Raw genomic sequence first — 18978 nt, 5'->3', positions numbered from 1 at the left:
GGCCTCAGGATCTCGTCACAGTATCTTTGTGCATTCAAATTGCCATCGCTAAAATGCAATTGTGTTTGTTGTCCGTAGTTTATGCTTGACCATACCATAACCCCACCATGGAGCACTCTGTTCACAACGTTGACATCAGCAAACCGCTCGCCCACACTCTGCCATCTGCCTGGTACAGTTGAAACTGGGATTCATCCGTCATGCCAGTGGCCATCCAAGGTGAACATTTGCCCACTGAAGTCGATTATGACGCCAAACTGCAGTCAGGTCAACACCCTGGTGAGGATGACGAGCACGCAGAAGAACTTCCCTGAGACGGTTTCTGCGATTGTGCAAACCCACCATTTCATCAGCTGTCTGGGTGGCTGCTCTCAGACAATCCCGCAGGTGAAGAAGCCAGATGTGGAGGTCCTTGGCTGGCGTGGTTACACGTGGTCTGTGGTTGTGAGGCCGGTTGGACGTATTGTCAAATTCTCTATAACTATGTTGGAGGCATCGTATGGTAGAGAAATGAACATGAAATTCTCGGGCAACAGCTCTGGTGGACATTTCTGCAGTCAGCATGTCAATTGCATGCTCCCTCAAAACTTGAGACGTTAAGGCATGTGTTGTGTGAAAAAAGCTGCAGATTTTAGAGTGCCAATTTTATTGTCCCCAGCACAAGGTGCAGCTGTGTAATGATCATGCTGTTTAATTAGCTTATTGATATGCCACACCTGTCAGGAGGATGTTGTGTTACAGCCTGAATTAAAAATTGATTAAATATATAAACTCTGCAAAAAAAGAAACATCCTCTCACTGTCAACTGCGTTTATTTTCAGCAAACTTAACGTGTAAATATCTGTATGAACATAACAAGATTCAACAAATGAGACAGAAACTGAACAAGTTCCACAGACATGTGACTACCAGAACTGGAATAATGTGTCCCTGAACAAAGGGGGGTTCAAAATCAAAAGTAAAAGTCAGTATCTGGTGTGGCCACCAACTGCATTAAGTACTGCAGTGCATCTCCTCCTCATGGACTGCACCAGATTTGACAGTTCTTGCTGTGAGATGTTACTCCACTCTTCTACCAAGGCTGCTGCAAGTTTCCGGACATTTCTGGGCCTACAATGACAACAAGCTCAATCTGATGATGCTGTGACACACCGCCCCAGACCATGACGAACCCTCCACCTCCAAATCGATCCTGCTCCAGAGTACAAGCTTCGATGTAATGCTCATTCCTTCGCCGATAAACGCAAATCCGACCATCACTTCTGGTGAGACAAAACCGCGACTCGTCAGTGAAGAGCACTTTTTTCCAGTGCTGTCTGGTCCAGCGATGGTGGGTTTGTGCCCATAGGCAACGCTGTTGCCGGTGATGTCTGGTAAGGACCTGCCTTATAACAGGCCAACAAGCTCTCAGTCCAGCCTCTCTCGGCCTATTGCGGACAGTCTGAGCACTGATGGGATTGTGCATTCCTGGTGTAAATCCGGCAGTAGTTGCCATCCTGTACCTGTCCCGCAGGTGTGATGTTCGGATGTACCAATCCTGTGCAGGTGTTGTTACACATGGTCTGCCACTGCGAGGACAGGTCTCCTGTAGCGTTGTCTCACAGTACGGACATTGCAATTTATTGCCCTGGCCACATCTGCATTCCTCATGCCTCCTTGCAGCATGCCTAAGGCACGTTCACGCAGATGAGCAGGGACCCTGGGCATCTTTCTTTTGATGTTTTTCAGAGTCAGTAGAAAGGCCTCTTTAGTGTCCTAAGTTTTCATAACTGTGACCTTAATTGCCTACCTTCTGTAAGCTTTTAGTGTCTTAACGACCGTTGCACAGGTGCATGTTCATTAATTGTTCATAGGTCATTGAATAAGCATAGGAAACAGTGTTTAAACCCTTTACAATGAAGATCTGTGAAGTTATTTGGATTTTTACGAATTATCTTTGAAAGATAGTCCCTTTTTCAGGATCCTTTCTTTTTTTGCTGAGTTCATGGTGTTCTCTCACTCATCTACACACAATAGCCCATAATGACAGTGAAAACATGTTTTTAGACATTTTGCAAATGTATTGAAAATGAAATACAGAAATATCTCATTTACGTAAGTATTCACACCCCTGATTCAATACATGCTTTGTATTCAGGACAAAAAGTTCATTCTTTTGGCAAATTATTTCAGTATTACTTTAGTGCCTTATTGCAAACAGGATGCATGTTTTGGAATATTTTATCCTGTATAGGCTTCCTTCTAATTCACACTGTCAGTTAGGTTTGTTTTGTGGAGTAACTACAAAGTTGTTGATCCATCCTCAGTTCTCATATCACAACCATAAAGGGATACTTCGGGATTTTGCCAATGAGGCCCTTTATCTACTTCCCCAGAATCATAAACTTGCGGATAACATTTTTATGTCTCTGTGTCCAGTATGAATGAAGTTACAGCTAGTTTTGTGAGTCAATGCTATCTAGCGTTAGCACAATGACTGGAAGTCTATGGGTATCTGCTAACATGCAATGCCAAAAGCCTGGGCCTCTGATGGAGACTCTAGAACTTATCAATGCATGCTTCAGTGTTCCCTTCTCTCTAAGAGCATTTGTGTGCTCAGGCCCTATAGGCCTATCAACATTTCCCCATGCTGGTCACCAATGTAGCTGACCAATGTAGAGAGAGATATTTACATCTTAGTCTTATCCAGAGCGATTCACAAGAGGAAAACAGACAGATTTTTTTAACTAGTCACTTTGGAGATTCAAACCAGCAACTTTTTGGTTCAGACCCAATGCTCTTAGCCACTAGGCCACCTGCCACCCTGTCAAGACCGAGTTAGACAAAACCCACAAAGAAAAGACAACAGGCAAATGAAGTAAATAGTGAAGGCAGGGTAGTTTAAACTGCAGGACTTGGTGAATAGATCTTGAGAGACAGAAGTGAGAGACAATAATAAATACAAATGCTCAAACAAGCATGTGTATCTGTAGTGGGTGTTCTTCAACTCTAAAAATACAAATCATCTATCAAAGAAAAGAGAACAGGCAAGGTTATGGCTAGTTCAAACTGCAGTAGGATTGTTCTCCTCACAGGTGAATGAATCAGCCCATAACTGGGAGCAGGGCACAGGAGAGCTGAATAGATAATGTGAGACAAAAGTTAGAGACAAGAAGGAATAAAATAAATCACAGCAAAGGAATGCATTTTGTGAGTTAGAAAATGTACATCCTGACATTTCTGTAATCATCCTACTCCAACTATTGACAGGGATAATGTGCCATTTCTTATTTGTCAGTATGAATGAAATTAGTCGGTCCTGCTCTGATTACTATCGATTTTTGTAGACTTAAGTTATTACTTGGAATAAACTGAAAGCCAAAACTCCTCCTGGAATGACATGCTAGCTAGTGATAAAGGCAAGCTATCTAGTCCTGCTAACTTGCAGCATATCCATTTGTTTTAACTACACTGAACAAAAATATAAACGCAACATGTAAAGTGTTAGTCCTATGTTTCACATAACAGGTCCCAGAAATGTTCCATACGCACAAAAAGCTTATTTCTATTACATTTTGTGCACAAATTTGTTTACATCCTTGTTAGTGATATGTATCCCTTGCCGAGATAATCCATCCACTTGAAAGGTGTGGCATATCAAGAAGCTGATTAAACAGCATGATCATTACGCAGGTGCACCTTGTGCTGGGGACAATAAAAGGCCACTCTAAAATCTGCAGTTTTGTCATACAATGCCATAGATGTCTCAGGTTTTGAGGGAGCGTGCAATTGGTATGCTGACTATAGAAATGTCCACCAGAGCTGTTGCCAGAGAATTTATTCATTTAATTAATTAATTTATCTACCATAAGCTGCCTCCAACGTTGTTTTGGAGAATTTGGCAGTACGTCCAATCAGGCTCACAACCGCAGACCACGGACCTCCACATCCAGCTTTTCACCTGTGGGATTGTCTGAGACGAGCCGACGGGCTGATGAAACTGTGGGTTTGTACAACCGAAGATGTTCTGCACAAACTGTCAGAAACTGTCTCTGGAAAACTTATTTGCATGCTCGTCGTCCTCACCAGGGAGTTGACCTGACTGCAGTTCAGCATCGTAATCGACTTCAGTGGGCAAATGCTCACCTTCGATGGCCACTGGGACACTGGAGAAGTGTGGTCTTCACGGATTAATCCCGGTTTCAACTGTATGGCATCGTGTGGGCGAGCAGTTTGCTGATGTCAATGTTGTAAGAAAGAGTGCCTATGGTGGGGGTAAGGTTCTGGTATGAGCAGGCATAAGCTACGGACAATGAAGTAATTGCACTTTATCGTTGCCGATTTGAATGCACAGAGGTACTGTGACGAGATCCTGAGGCCCACTGTCGTGCCATTCATCCGCCGCCATCACCTCATGCCTTTTATACTGATAACAAGTTCAAACAGGTGCCATTAATACAGGTAACGAGTGGAGGACAGAGGAGCCTCTTAAAGAAGAAGTTACAGGTCTGTGAGAGACAGAAATCTTGCTTGTTTGTAGGTGACCAAATACTTATTTTCCACTATAATTTGCAAATAAATTCATTAAAAATCCTACAATGTGATTTTCTGGATTTGTTTTCTTCTCATTTTGTCTGTCATACTTGAAGTGTACCTATGATGAAAATTACAGGCCTCATCTTTTTAAGTGAGAGAACATACACAATTGGTGGCTGACTAAATACCTTTTTGCCCCACTGTATGTGATAAACAGATGCATATCTGTACTGCCAGTCATATGAAATCCATAGATTAGGGCCTATTTTATTCATTTAAATTAACAGATTTCCTTGTATGATCTGTAAATCAGTCAAATCTCTGAAAATCTTGCATGTTGCGTTTATATCATCATATATCATTTTTGTTCAGTGTAGTTAGCTAGCTAGCTAACTCTTCTTCTTTGTCTTCTTTCGTGGTCTGCAAACACATATTATAGGTGCATGCCGCCACCTACTGTATTGGCTGTGTATCAGCCTACAATTCTGTAGTATGAATTCATTACACTTTGTGAAAAACTTGCCCTACCAACTAACCCAACACCCATGAAATCCTCCCCACTATTCCACTCCTTTGGCCCGCTCTGATCCTACTCCAGGCCAGCAGCCTGGGAGAACAGGACAGTAATCATTCAAAACATCTTGTAACACTTCTGCAGTAAAATCTCGTACACCCAAGTACTTCTCTGTAGCTGCGACCACATCTATCCTCTGTGATTTACATTCCATTCCTGCCGTACAAATGACAACCAAGGCCATGAACGCCAAAACTATCTTACTGAAGAACATGTTATTCCTATCACTCTCTATTGGCTTCGACCTACTCACATGGATCGTCTGAGGATCCCTCACCCTGGACCCATCTTCATCTACTATTCTCTTCACTGCCTCAGCATGCGACACCTTGTGCACTACTCAAATCCTCGCAACCTCAACCTTTATCTCACTGGACACTTCTTTATCTTACTGGACACCTCTTTATCTCAGTGGACACCTCTGATATCCAGCACCATGCGTAGCTCTACAGTTTACATACACAACTTCTTCCACCAATACTACACATTCCTTTGTCTCATGTCCTCCTGTACACTTCTCACATCTAGGTATCTCCCTCCTACACACTGCTGCCACATGATCATAAGTTTGATATCTAAAACACGGTAATGGGTTCAGGACAAATGCTTTCACTGCATAACTAACATGTCCTAACTTGACTTTATCTGGTAATGGCTCTGCATCAGAACTCAATAATACAGACAGTGTTTTTTGTCTGTTTCACCAAACAGACACTGGCAATCATCAACTTCAGTTGACCATCCTCAACACTTAATGCCACTCCAGTTTTTCGGCGCCCTACTCCGGAAAGGTAAACAAGTTACAGGTCTTGTCGCGTGGTGTGGAGCACACGCTCCCTCTGGACAGCAGAAAGGCAAAAAAACACAATTCCATTTCAAGTCACTTTCACTGACCCAGCATTCCCTAACCTCTTTCCCACCCAACCTGACGCCACAGATGGATCAGCTAGAACGCCATCAGGGTGAGGCTCAAACTCAGCGGTCTTCACAGCACCTGCAGTTAATTCGTCCTCATTCTCGTCATGTTCAATTTTCTTCTTAAGCACTCCATATTTACTCTTAATATGTTCCACTTTCTTCATTTTTTTCCCTGCTTGCCTTCTTACCAACCGCTATGTGTTCCACTGACTCCATCTCCAAATCTGATAACCCATTCGGGTGTACCGGCCATCTTGTCCCTCACCTTCTTCCTCCCTCCCATCCAGCCCACCACCTACCTGTGCATGTGACTTATAAACTCCCTAAATTTAAATCACCGTCTGGAATCTGGATACCACTGTGACATGCAAAATTAGCTAACGTAACAACAAGCCAGAGTGAATGACCAATTCCTGCTGTATGCAAGGAAAGAGGAAGGGAGGAGGAGTTGAAGCCCCTCTGAATTTGAGTCATAGATTCGCACTGTTGCTTCCCACTGCTGGGCAGCAGTTGCTTCCCCGGGCAGCTAGCTGTATCACATGCTGTTGGCGGTGGCTAATGTGGCCAATTTGTTCCATACTCAATGATATTTTGAGTAGGACAGCAGCATACACGAGAAATAACTTATAATATTGGTAGTAACCATCTGGATGTCACTGTGATACAGTCTACTCCTGCTGGTCAATTGGGAGAGTTTGGGCTGCAAGCAGGCAACACAACAACACTGGGCACAGTGCGTCCCTCGCTCCCGAGTCGTGCTTGCCATGCAACACTGCTGCGCTGCAGTAACTTAGAGGGAATTGGCTAGATAGTGTAGTTAATATCAGGCCAGGGTGACAGGCAGCTAATGCACATTTGTTGATTTTGCAGTCCGATAAAAACGAAATGATTCTGAACACTCCCAAGTCCCTTCTTTGGCAGAATCATTTTAGGATGACTGACTGAACCGATAACGTTCATCCCCACTCAGCTCTCGCTGCACGACATACGTCATACATTTTGGACACCAGGCATGTCCCTAGAGCTTCTCCCCTAGAACACTGTAGGCAGGTTGAGGTCACCAGGCTTAGAGTAGTGCAGGGGGTGTCATATGCTGCACAGTGAAGAACGTAGAGGAAGAGGGGTCAAGGGTGCTGGATCCTGAGAGGATCCGTGTGAGTAGTGGACCTGTGCCAGCACAAAGGGATAGGCCAATGGGTGATATATGCTTCAGGAAGATTGGCTTCTTAGCGTTCATAGCACAGGAGGTTGGTGGCACATTAATTGGGGAGGACGGGCTCATGTTAATGGCTGGAGCAGAATAAGTGGAAAAGTATCAAATACATCAAACACATGGTTTCCATGTGTTTGATGCCATTCCATTTCCTCTGTTCCAAACATTATTATGAGCCGTCCTCCCCTCAGCAGCCTCCCCTGGTTCATAACAATGGTATCAACTGTACTGCAGGGATAGAACATAAGTCACAGAAAATAGAGGTTGTGATGTCAGCTGCAGAGAAGTATTTGTGGATACGAGATTTGACTGCAGAAGAGTTACAAGGTGTGTTGAGTGGTGGGGTCCCGTCCTTCCAGGCCATTGGCCTGGCGTAGGACCAGATAGGTTTAAAGTAGTAGTGGAATAGGGGGGTTAATGAATGTAGGATTAGAGGGTAGAGACAATTAAAATATTAAAAAATTCCCTTTAACCTTTTTTCGTAGCGCAAAGTATAACCCCAGTCTCGTTGGTGAAGGTACTTGCAACATACTGTATGCTGGATGCCAAACGTTGTAAAACCTCATCAAGGAAGAAGACCTGTGCACAAGGACGGCCTGCGCATTACCGCCACCTGCAGTGCTTGACCAGTAATGCGACTGAATATTGACGGAAGTCGATGATACAGGCGGCCAGTTCAAGTGGAGCGGCGGCAAAACAACAACAACAGATGCTGAACAACTTCTACAAGTCACATTGCACTGGGGGTTAGTATTGGGATGAGGATAGTACACATGGTACACATTTAGCTATGTTTCGTTAGTGGTTAAGGTTGTCGTGGGTCGAGGGAGGGTTGCTGTTTCTATGTAGTTTGTCGATTTGTTGTTAGCATGGCTACAGTACGTTAGCTTCATAGTTTTGAACACTTATTTTATTTCATTATGTTACACATGTCTTTATGTCCAATATTCGGATGAGGTTGTTGGTAAGTTGCAGAAAATCCTTATTATAAGCTAACGTCTTAACCATAAACTGGCAAGCTAACGTTTAGCTACACTAGAACCACAGTCTTAACAATAAGACATCTTTGCTAGAACAGTGCAGTAGCTAGGTAACGTTGCTACTAGCACATTTAACGTTGGATACATACCTTAAGTGCACAGTCATAAAGCCCCATTTAGCCATTTCAACACCCTGCCACTTTGTTTGGTCAACTGAAGGATGTGGCTGTAGAAATGTAACCACTGAAATTGTGCATGAATGAAACTGTAGCTATTTATTTGTGATCTTCTAGGCGATGGCTGATGGAGAGCTGTGTCTGATAGATAAGAGCATATCAAGGTAATCACACCTTCATCTTCCAGTAAATTCTTCACCTCGAACTTCTGTATGAAATAATCCATGGAATTCTCTCATCATGTCACCCTCTGTAGTTTGCTGGAGGTCCCATTGAGTGCCAATGTCACATCCCTGAATCTGCATTGTAACCGTATTCTGAAAGTAGAGGGCTTGACCACTGCTTGGCATCTCCGACACTTGGATCTGTCGTCCAATCATATCTCTCGCATCGAGGGCCTCAACTCTCTAGCCTCACTGAGAACCTTGAACTTGTCCTGCAACTTGATCACTAAGGTCGAAGGTGAGCCCTGGTCAAACAGAAAAGTGTAGTTTTGAAAATTTTTGTCACAAACATTCGGAATTGGGCTTTTGTGTGTAAGATGTTAATTTCTCCTTTTCAGGACTGAATGGACTTGTTAACCTGATAAGATTAAACCTGGCCTATAATCAGATAAGTGACCTCACAGGTAAGCTTCAGTTTACACTTACATGCACAGTGTGCAGCCTACTGACCACAACATTCATGAACAGGGATGGGCAACACTGTCCCAGAGAACTAGACTTTCCCATCCCTGCTCATGATGATCACACATGGCCAAGTTTTCCATAACAAAAATTTACATTTACTAACACATGAGGGTGATACTCATTGGTTGTAATACCCAGGTTTGCTGTACCTTCACGGGGCGGAGTACAAACTGAGGAACCTCCATCTCCATAGCAACCGCTTGGACAGCATCAACCAGCTGCTGCAGTGCATGCTGGGACTGGAGAATCTGAGTGATGTCACCCTAAGTGTGGAGGGAGCAGGCAATTCAGTCTGCAGCTTACCAGGTGAGCGGTGATGAAAATTGAGTGATGTTGCAGTGCTATTTGAGCTACACAATTCCTGGGTAGCCATACTAAACCTCCATTCTGAGTGAAAATGCAAAAGTATGTCCATGAAAAACCAAAAATGGCAGTTTCTTGAGATTTAGCCAGAGATACAGGGCCTTCAGAAAATACTCACACCCTTTTACTTTTTCCACATTTTGTTGTGTTACAGCCTGCATTTAAAATGGATTAAATTTAGATTGTATGTCAATGAACTATGCTCAATACAACATAATGTCAAAGTGTAATTTTGTCAATTCATTTTTTAAATGATTTTTTTTCATTGTTGGGCACGTTGGGTAGCATACTTTTTAGCTTGTCCCCCACTATGCTGCTTGTGCTTAGTGTGCTGTTTTTGTGTTGTTGAGCGAATAAGTATTCAATCGCCTTTGTTATTGCAAGCCTAAATAAGAGCAAAAATGTGCTTAACAAAATGCATAATAAATTGTATTGGCTCACTCCCTGTTTGAGAATAGTGGTTAACATGATTTTTTTAAATGACTACCCCACCTCTGTACCCCACGCATACAATTATCTGAAAGGTTCCTCAATCTAGTAGTGAATTTCAAGAACAGATTCAAACAAAAAGACCAGAGAGGTTTTCCCAATGCCTCGCAAAGAAGGGCACCGGATTAGTAGATGATTTAGAAGGGAAAAAAGCAGGCGCTGAATATCTCTTTGAACAAAGTTATTAGGCTTTGGATGGTGTATCAATACACCCAGTCACTACAAAGATACAGGCATCCTTCCTAACTCACTTGCTGGAGACGAAGGAAACTGCTCAGGGATTTCACCATGAGGCAAATGGTGATTTTTAAAACAGTTACAGAGTTTAAAGGGATACTTTGGGATGCTATAGCAGATACCTATAGACATCCAGTCATTGCGCTAACGCTAGTTAGTGTTGGCTTGCGAAACTACCTTCAACCTCCTTTATACTGGACACAGAGACCTAAAAATATAATAGCCAAAATCCTGAAATATCCCTTTTTAATGGTTGTGATATGAGAACTGAGGATGGATCAACAGCATTGTAGTTACTCCACAAATACGAACCTAAAATGACCAAGTGAAAAGAAAGAAGCCTATACAGAATACAAATGTTCCAGAACATCCATCCTTTTGTCAACAAGAAACTAAAGTAATATGTGACAAGTTTTTTGTCCTAAATACAAAGTGCTATGTTTGGGGAAAATCCAACACATCACTGAGTACCACTCTTCATACTTTCTAGCATGGTGGTGGCAACATCATGTTATGGGTATGCTTGTCATCGACAAGGACTAGGGAGTTTTTTTTTTTTTTTACAATAAAAAGAAACCGAATACAGCTATAAGCACAGGCAAAATCTTAGTGGAAAACCTGGTTCAGTCTTCTTTCCAAAAGACACTAGGAGACAAATTCACCTTTTCAGCAGGAAAACAACCTAAAACACAAGGCCAAATATACACTGGAGTTGCTTACCAACACGACATTGAATATTCCTGAGTGGCCTAGTTACAGTTTTTACTTAAATCTATGGCAAGACTTGAACATTGTTGTCCTCCAATGATCAACATTCAACTTGACAGCTTGAAGAATTGTAAAAAATAATAATTGTCAAATATTGTACATCCAGGTGTGAAAAGGTCTTAGACTTTTCAGAGACTCACAGCTGTAATCACCGCCGAAGGTGCTTCTACAAAGTTTTGACTTGGGTGTGAATACTTATGTAAATTAAATATTTCATTTTTAATACATTTGCAAAAATGTTTTTTTTTAAACAACATGTTTTCGCTTTGTCCTTATGGGGTACTGTGTGTAGATGGGTGAGAGAAATTCAGTCTGAAAAACAACAAAAATGTGGAATAAGTCGAGGGGTATGAATACTTTCTGAAGGCACTGTAGGTCATGTAAACTAAGTATTTTGGACATCTAATTGACATATTCAAACTCAATGACTCCTGTGTTCCCTGCTGCAGGTTACAGAGAGCTGGTGCTCCAGTCCTTACCCCAGGTCTCCAGCCTGGATGGGGTGGACCGGCTGGGGAACCCTGCTCCTCTGGGGGAGGACAGCCCCATCGACATCCCCGGCCTGGAGAATTACGTGGACTTCTTGCTCTCCTCAGACACCAGTGCCAACGAACTGGTAAACATTAATCACAACCAAATGATATTCTATATAATGTATGCCAAAAGGGTTGTACCACATCTTAAAACTGATGTGGGTTTATATCACCCTCTGTCAGTGATGGGCAACCCCTTTTGTAGGCCCGCGGATCAATTTCCCCAGATCATTTTTTTCAGAAGGAGAATTTAAAAAATATATATATAATAATTTGGTTGTGCATCAGCAGTTTTTCTCTTGTTATGTCAAAAGTTGTAGTAACCATGGTCTAATTACCGACCCCATTGATTTTTTTAGTCACTCTCACTCAGATATCATATTAAAAACAGCAAACCTTTGCTTTTTTCAAAATGTGTTGTATTGCATGAAATTAGCTGTTAAACTGCAATTGTTTCTCTATGCCCCATGGCGAAAATAGGAGGATTGCAATAAATGAGTTATAAAATTGCTAAATTGACAAGTAATTTATAAGCAGTGTATATGAATGCTTTTTGTAATTTGAAGTAGTCTATGTGTCACCACTTCGGGTCACTTTGAACTGTTTTTCTCTTATCTGGCACATGGCATGTTTCTCTGGGTGTATTATTACATATTACACCTATTGAATGTTTTAGAACTAATATCTCAACATAAGATGTCCCCACAGGCTAGGGTTGACGGCTCTTCCACCACTTCCCATATTGACGAGGTGCTGAAGCAGTTCCGCCAGCGGGCAGGGGGCCCAGTGGGGGCCCCAGATCCAGTCAGACGGCCCCAGGTTTCACAGCCAGGTTGGGCTACAGCGGGCAGCTATAGTACAGCAGCAGACCCAAACAATGAACAGCGTATCCAGAAACTGGAGAACCAGGTGTCCCGGCTGTTCCAACAGGTGAGACTGGATGGAACGGTCTAAAAACGTCTGCCTGATGCTGATCGGCACCTGTGTGAAGACTGTTGCTGTATAAACATTCACATACACTGAGTGTACAAAACATGATCCCTTATTGATGTCACCTGTTAAATTCAAATCAATCAGTGTATATGAAGGTGACAAAAGATTGAAGTGCCTTTTGATTGGGGTATGGTAGTAGGTGCCAGGCGCCCCGGATTGAGTGTGTCAAGAACTGCAAAGCTGCTGGGTTTTCACATTCAACAGTTCCCCGTGTGTATCAAGAATGGTCAACCACCCAAAGGATATTCAGCCAGCTTTACACAACTGTGGGAAGCATTGTAGTCAACATGGGTCAACATTCCTGTGGAACACGTTCGACACCTTGTAGAGTCCATGCCCCAACGAATTGAGGCAAAAGGAGGTGCAACACAATATTAGGAAGGTTTTCTTAATGTTTTGTACACTCAGTGTATATCACATCACACATATAATGAAATTATGGCCCAGTTTTATTGTAGTACTATACAGTGGTGTAGTGCTCTCTACACTAGAGTATTTGAGTTGTATACTACAAAGTAGTGTAGTAGTAATGCATATGGTTTATCCACCTGCATCACTGATGAAGCTCCTAACCTGGTCGCCAGACTCCTGCAGGGGAGGTCTCCAGCAGCTCCACCCCCTTTGTGAAGGTACGGAGGCCCAAGAGGGACATAGACAACACGTCAGAGAGTGAGTGTGATAGCGGGAAGGAGAACCGGGGGCGTCGCTCCAGAATCCCAACTCGGCACAGGGGTAGCAACAGTACTGCAGTGAAGAGGACCATCAAGCAGCCCACCAAGGCCAAACAACCAGACAGGTAACAGACACTGCCTCTCTGCTGGCAAGTTTCTTAATTGACAATTTCACGCCTGTCATGATCTCCACACATGACGCAGTGACATTGACACTGTGGTTATGCTTCATCAGATTTTTATCATACCCGCTCAGTTCGAGTTGTTTTGTTTTAGTGAACCTAATCAATCATAGTTGACACATTTTCATACTCATTCTGAAACCTATAAAGAGACTGCTTTGCTTTGACTTTTTATGTGTAGTGATCAAGAGAGAAGCAAAGGGAAAAGTTCAAAGTGTTCAGTTGTCCCTGGGAGGAAGTCAGGCGTCCATCAGGCCTTTGGGGGTGCCGACTCAATAGGACCAGTCAGGAAGACTCCCAGCAGCACCAAACAAGCAGTGGAGGAGACTTATAGGGTACGGACCATAGACCACAGTTCTCATATGCAGTATTTGTGTACATCAGTGATGTAGTGTTTGGAGAAAAAAAAGCTGATCACCGTTCGCGGTGAGTAAAGTAATGCTCCGTATACTTCTGTTTTCTAAGCAACATTTTTGGGGAGTATTTTTATTAGATTTTATTCTTGGACATAAAAGACTGTAAAAACACCAGGAAATCATCTCCAAGTGATGTTAATTTAAGAAATCTGTTTCCAAGTATTCCCATGTGTAGTAGAGACACTTGATCTTTAACAAATGTAAGCAAGGTTTGAAATGATTGTTGCAATCAATTTGCAGTCTACAAATCATTTGTAATCATGTTCTGGCCCCCGAACATCCGCTCAAGCAAAAAATGGTCCCGCGGCTGATCCCTGCTTTAACCCATTTTTCAGCAAAAAGGAAGGATCATGCTCGTACAGTAACAACAAAAAGTGTGTAAACTGTGTTTACGTGCGTTTTTACGTCCTCTACACCACTGCTGTACATATCGTCGTTGAACTTAACTAGTTCGGCTGTCATATCATGCATAGATTCCCTGTCTAATTGAATATATCAACTTAGTGATTTTGTGAACTACTACTGATACTATGAAAGTGCATGCATAATTAGTGCGCCACAATTAACTTTGTGTGTGTGTTTGCGTGCCTCCCTAGGCGATCGTGGAGGAGCGTGATCAGGAGAGAGAGAGGCGGTGGAAGGCTGAGCAGGCTGTGAGGAAGCTGACCGAGCAGATGAAGACCTTGCAGACCCAGGCCAGCCAGGAGAAAGACCTGCAGAGCATGGCCCTGCACACCACCGACAGGTTAGAGTATTTTATGTATACAGTACATACACAAACACAGATATTCCTTATACTCTTGTCACAAAAAGTTAAAATCTCTGCTAAATTCCCACACACACTTTACTTCCGTTATCTCATGCTTCCTGTAAGTTTTTAATACAAGCTAAAGTCGAACCTTGTGTCTCACTCCCCTGTCTCTCTTTCCACCTCCCAGACTGAAGGAGCTGTTGTTGAAGGAGCGTTCGGAACGCTCTGGTCTGCAGGCTCGCGTGGAGGAGCTAGATGAGAGGTGTCAGAGCTCCGCGCTGCAGCTGGAGCAGGTCCTGCAGCGGGAGGAGCAACACAAGAGGGCGCTGCGCAGCCTGGAGGACAGCACGTCCCATAGTGAAGCACGGAAGGCACGCCGGCAGGCTGAGGAGGTAGAGCTACTGCTGCCTCATAACCCTTGATACTTCATGGATATAGTAGAGCTTCCATAGGTAGCACTGGGATGAAACGTTGCAACGTGGTCAGGAAAAATTCCAAGCCCTTGTGCTGCAACATAGTAATCTTACCCGTACTGAGTAGGGTGTGACCTTTCGATGACCTTTCAGATGAAGAGGAGCCAGGAGCTGGAGAACAAGGCGTCGGCCCTGATGAGAGAGCTTGAGATCCAGCGAGCTTCGCTCCGACAGCATAAAGACAAGCTACGGCAGCTCCATGAACTGCTGGCCTCCAGGGAACAAGTGCACAGGTACAGTTGAAGTCGGAAGTTTACATACACTTAGGGTTCATTAAAACTTGTTTTTCAACCACTCCACAAATGTCTTGTTAACAAACTATAGTTTTGGCAAGTCGGTTAGGACATTACTTTGTGCATGACACAAGTAATTTTTCCAACAATTGTTTACAGACAGATTATTTCACTTATAAAATTCACTGTATCACAATTCCAGTGGGTCAGAAGTTTACATACAGTAAGTCGACTTTAAACAGCTCGGAAAATTCCAGAAAATTATGTCATAGCTTTAGAAGCTTCTGATAGGCTAATTGACATCATTTGAGGCAATTGGAGGTGAACCTGTGGATATATTTCAAGGCCTACCTTCAAACCCAGTGCCTCTTTGTTTGACATAATTGGAAAATAAAAAGAAATCAGGCAAGACCTCAGAAAAGAATTGTAGACCTCCAGTACTCTGGCTCATCCTTGGGAGCAATTTCCAAATGCCTGAAGATACCACGTTCATCTGTACAAACAATAGTACGCAAGTACAAACACCATGGGACCACACAGCCGTCATACCGCTCAGGAAGGAGACGCGTTCTGTCTCCTAGAGATGAACGTACTTTGGTGCAAAAAGTGCAAATCAATCTCAGAACAACAGCAAAGGATCTTGTGAAGATGTTGGAGGAAACCGGTACAAAAGTATCTATATTCACAGTAAAACAAGTCATATATCGACATAACCTGAAAGGCCGCTCAGCAAGAAGCCACTGCTCCAAAACCGCCATTTAAAAAAGCCAGACTACGGTTTGCATCTGCACATGGGGACAAAGATTGTACTTTTTGGAGAAATAGAACTGTTTGGCCATAATGACCATCGTTATGTTTGGAGGAAAAAGGGGGAGGCTTGCACGCCAACGAACACTATCCCAACTGTGAAGCACGGCAGCATCATGTTGTGGGGGTGCTTTGCTGCAGGAGGGACTGGTGCACTTCACAAAATAGATGGCATCATATGGAGGACAATTTTGTGGATATATTGAGGCAACATCTCAAGACATCAGTCAGGAAGTTAAAGCTTGGTTGCAAATGGGTCTTCCAAATGGACAATGACCCCAAGCATACTTCCAGAGTTGTGGCAGAATGGCTTAAGGACAACTAAGTCAAGGTATTGGAGTGGCCATCACAAAGCCCTGACCTCAGTCCTATAAAACATTTTTGGGCATAACTGAAAAGGCATGTGCGAGCAAGGAGGCCTACAAACCTGACTCAGCTCTGTCAGGAGGAATGGGCCAAAATGCACCCAACTTATTGTGGGAAGCTTGTGGAAGGCTACATTCAACTTTTGACCCAAGGTAAACAATTTAAAGGCAATGCTACCACATACTAATTGAGTGTATGTAAACTTCTGACCCACTGGGAATGTGATGAAAGAAATAAAAGCTGAAATAAATAATTCTTACTACTATTATTCCGACATTTCACATTATTAAACAAAGTGGTGATCCTAACTGACCTAAGACATGGAATTTTTACTAGGATTAAATGTCAGGAATTGTGAAAAATTGAATTTAAATGTAATCGGTCCTTGGTAAACTTCTGAGACTACAGCACCTTTTTTTGCAGTACGGTGCCATCATTAGGGCACACAATGGAAAATGAGTGTTTCTTCACCATTTCACTCAGTTTCAAAATGTTTTCTCCCAATTGAACCTGACCCAGATCTCATTAATTTAGTCAGTCAGTCAGTGACAGTCTTAATGGTGTCATCCTGTTTCACAGGAAGGAGCTGGAGGGTCGGCTGGTGCCAGGCGGGGCAGAGTTCCGGGAGATGGTGGCCAAGGAGGTGGCTGGTGTAGAGCAGAGACACGCCCAGAGCAGGGCTGGGTTGGAGGACAGATTGGCCCAGGCCTCACAGCAGTACACTGCCCTGGAGGACGAGTTCCGTATGGCCCTCACCATCGAGGCTGCTCGCTTCACTGAGGTCTGAACACTGAACTAGAGAACATCAAATAAAACCGTTTATTTGTTATTTAACTTCCAGTAGCATAAAAAGACAGCTGAAACAAGGACACATTTTTGACCTGTTCTAGATACTTATGTAGTGTATGTGTGTGTGTGTATTGTGGTAACGTTGACAGTTTGGTTCATTAGGTATTAAATGTCCCCTACATCGCTAACTCAGTTCTCTAGCTTTGACCTTCTACGAAATGAGCTAGAAGAAAACATATTGCTGGTAAGATTGACACAAACAGGGAATGCACAGTAGTAGACTGTCATAAAAATGATGAATTAAGACAATAGGACTAAAGAGAGCCTTTGACTCAGGAAATTGATGATTAGATGAATATGAAACTTTTTGATAGGAACAACTAACAAGGTTTCTGCCTGTGTCCTCCGTACGTAGGTGGAGCAGGGCTGTACCCGGCTGAGTGCTGAGCTGTCGGAGGTGAAGGCTGCCCTGTCTCAGACCCAACAGAGAGAGAGACAGGCAGGGGGTCTGGTGCAGGAGCTCACCGCCATGGTCAAGGAGCAGAAGAGCCGCATCACAGAGCTCAGCAAATCCAAGCGAGACGCCGTCACTGAGCTCAAGGTACAACACCACGCCCGGGGCTCTTCAGCATGTTGCTTATAGCTATCAAAATATTTTCTATCTGCAGTACCTGGTAGTGATGGGGGGGTGTATATAGATACATATCCCAAAATTATTTTGGACAATATTATATCAATACTTTGAATCAAAGAGTCAATTTGTAAAAATTATTTATATACAGTGGGGAGAACAAGTATTTGATACACTGCTGATTTTGCACGTTTTCCTACTTACAAAGCATGTAGAGGTCTGTAATTTTTATCATAGGTACACTTCAACTGTGAGAGACGGAATCTAAAACAAAAATCCAGAAAATCACATTGTATGATTTTTAAGTAATTCATTTTCATTTTATTTTATTCATTTATTATCATTTTATTTCCGTGGTGTCTGTGTCCCGTCAGGGCCGTGTGCGGTCTCTGGAGGCGGGGGCGGAGGAGGACAGGCGTCTGCAACTGCAGCTGGAGCTGGTGAAGAAGGACAAGGCCAGGCTGCTGTCCCAGCTCACCGCCCAGGAGTCCGTTATAGACGGCCTCAGAGCTGAGAGGAGGATCTGGGGACAGGAGCTGGCTCAACAAGGTATGCTAACACCTTGGAAATAGAATTACTTAGTTACTATTATTAAAGAAATAAGGCACGAGGGGGTGTGGTATAAAGCCAATTCTTATGCAACACAGAGTGCCTGGATACAACCCTTAGTCGTGGTGTACTGGCCATACACTACAAAACCCTGACCCTGAGAGTGCTTTATTGCTATTATAAAATGGTTACAAACATAGTTAGAGGAGTACAAAGAAATGTTTTGTCATACTCGTGGTATATACCATGGCTTTCAGCCAATCACCATTTAGTGCTCGAAACACCCCGTTTATAGCGGTAATTATATTTCTATGGTACACTATATATAAAATGTATGTGGACACCGCTTCAAATTAGTGGATTTGGCTATTTCAGCCACAGCTGTTGCAAAAAAAAAAAAATGAGCACACAGCCATGCAATCTCCATAGACAAACATTGGCAGTAGAATGGCCTTACTGAAGAGCTTTAGCGACCTTCAACGTGACACCGTCATAGGATGCCACCTTTCCAACAAGTCAGTTCGTAAAATTTCCAGTCAACTGGAAGTGCTGTTTTTGTGAAGTGGACGCGGACGCGGAGTGGTAGGCCAGACAAGCTCACAGAACGGGACCGCGGAGTGCTGAAGCGGGTAGCGCGTAAAAATCTTCTGTCCTCGCTTGCA

At 43.2% G+C, this 18978-nt stretch overlaps 1 protein-coding gene across 2 annotated transcripts in view; it reads left to right on the top strand.

Annotated features, from left to right (window-relative positions):
• Positions 1 to 18978, top strand: part of lrrcc1 (leucine rich repeat and coiled-coil centrosomal protein 1) — a 35218-nt gene that overhangs the window by 1745 nt on the left and 14495 nt on the right. Inside the window, exons 2-16 of one of the 2 annotated variants that reach the window (XM_035800305.2) lie at positions 7706 to 7966; positions 8494 to 8540; positions 8633 to 8838; positions 8939 to 9004; positions 9204 to 9371; positions 11372 to 11538; positions 12164 to 12385; positions 13033 to 13244; positions 13483 to 13636; positions 14314 to 14462; positions 14656 to 14860; positions 15035 to 15174; positions 16927 to 17128; positions 17552 to 17737; positions 18142 to 18316. In XM_035800305.2, the coding sequence (XP_035656198.1) occupies positions 8497 to 8540; positions 8633 to 8838; positions 8939 to 9004; positions 9204 to 9371; positions 11372 to 11538; positions 12164 to 12385; positions 13033 to 13244; positions 13483 to 13636; positions 14314 to 14462; positions 14656 to 14860; positions 15035 to 15174; positions 16927 to 17128; positions 17552 to 17737; positions 18142 to 18316 (2296 nt within the window). In that variant the 5' untranslated portion in view covers positions 7706 to 7966; positions 8494 to 8496. Of the gene's footprint in view, positions 1 to 7705; positions 7967 to 8065; positions 8185 to 8493; positions 8541 to 8632; positions 8839 to 8938; positions 9005 to 9203; positions 9372 to 11371; positions 11539 to 12163; positions 12386 to 13032; positions 13245 to 13482; positions 13637 to 14313; positions 14463 to 14655; positions 14861 to 15034; positions 15175 to 16926; positions 17129 to 17551; positions 17738 to 18141; positions 18317 to 18978 lie in introns of those variants that run through there. The other variant, XM_035800304.2, reaches the window with a different exon arrangement.

This window comes from Oncorhynchus keta, chromosome 23 (genome assembly GCF_023373465.1).
Source record: "Oncorhynchus keta strain PuntledgeMale-10-30-2019 chromosome 23, Oket_V2, whole genome shotgun sequence".
NCBI lineage: Eukaryota > Metazoa > Chordata > Actinopteri > Salmoniformes > Salmonidae > Oncorhynchus > Oncorhynchus keta.
This window is presented reverse-complemented; position numbering and strand designations above follow the sequence as displayed.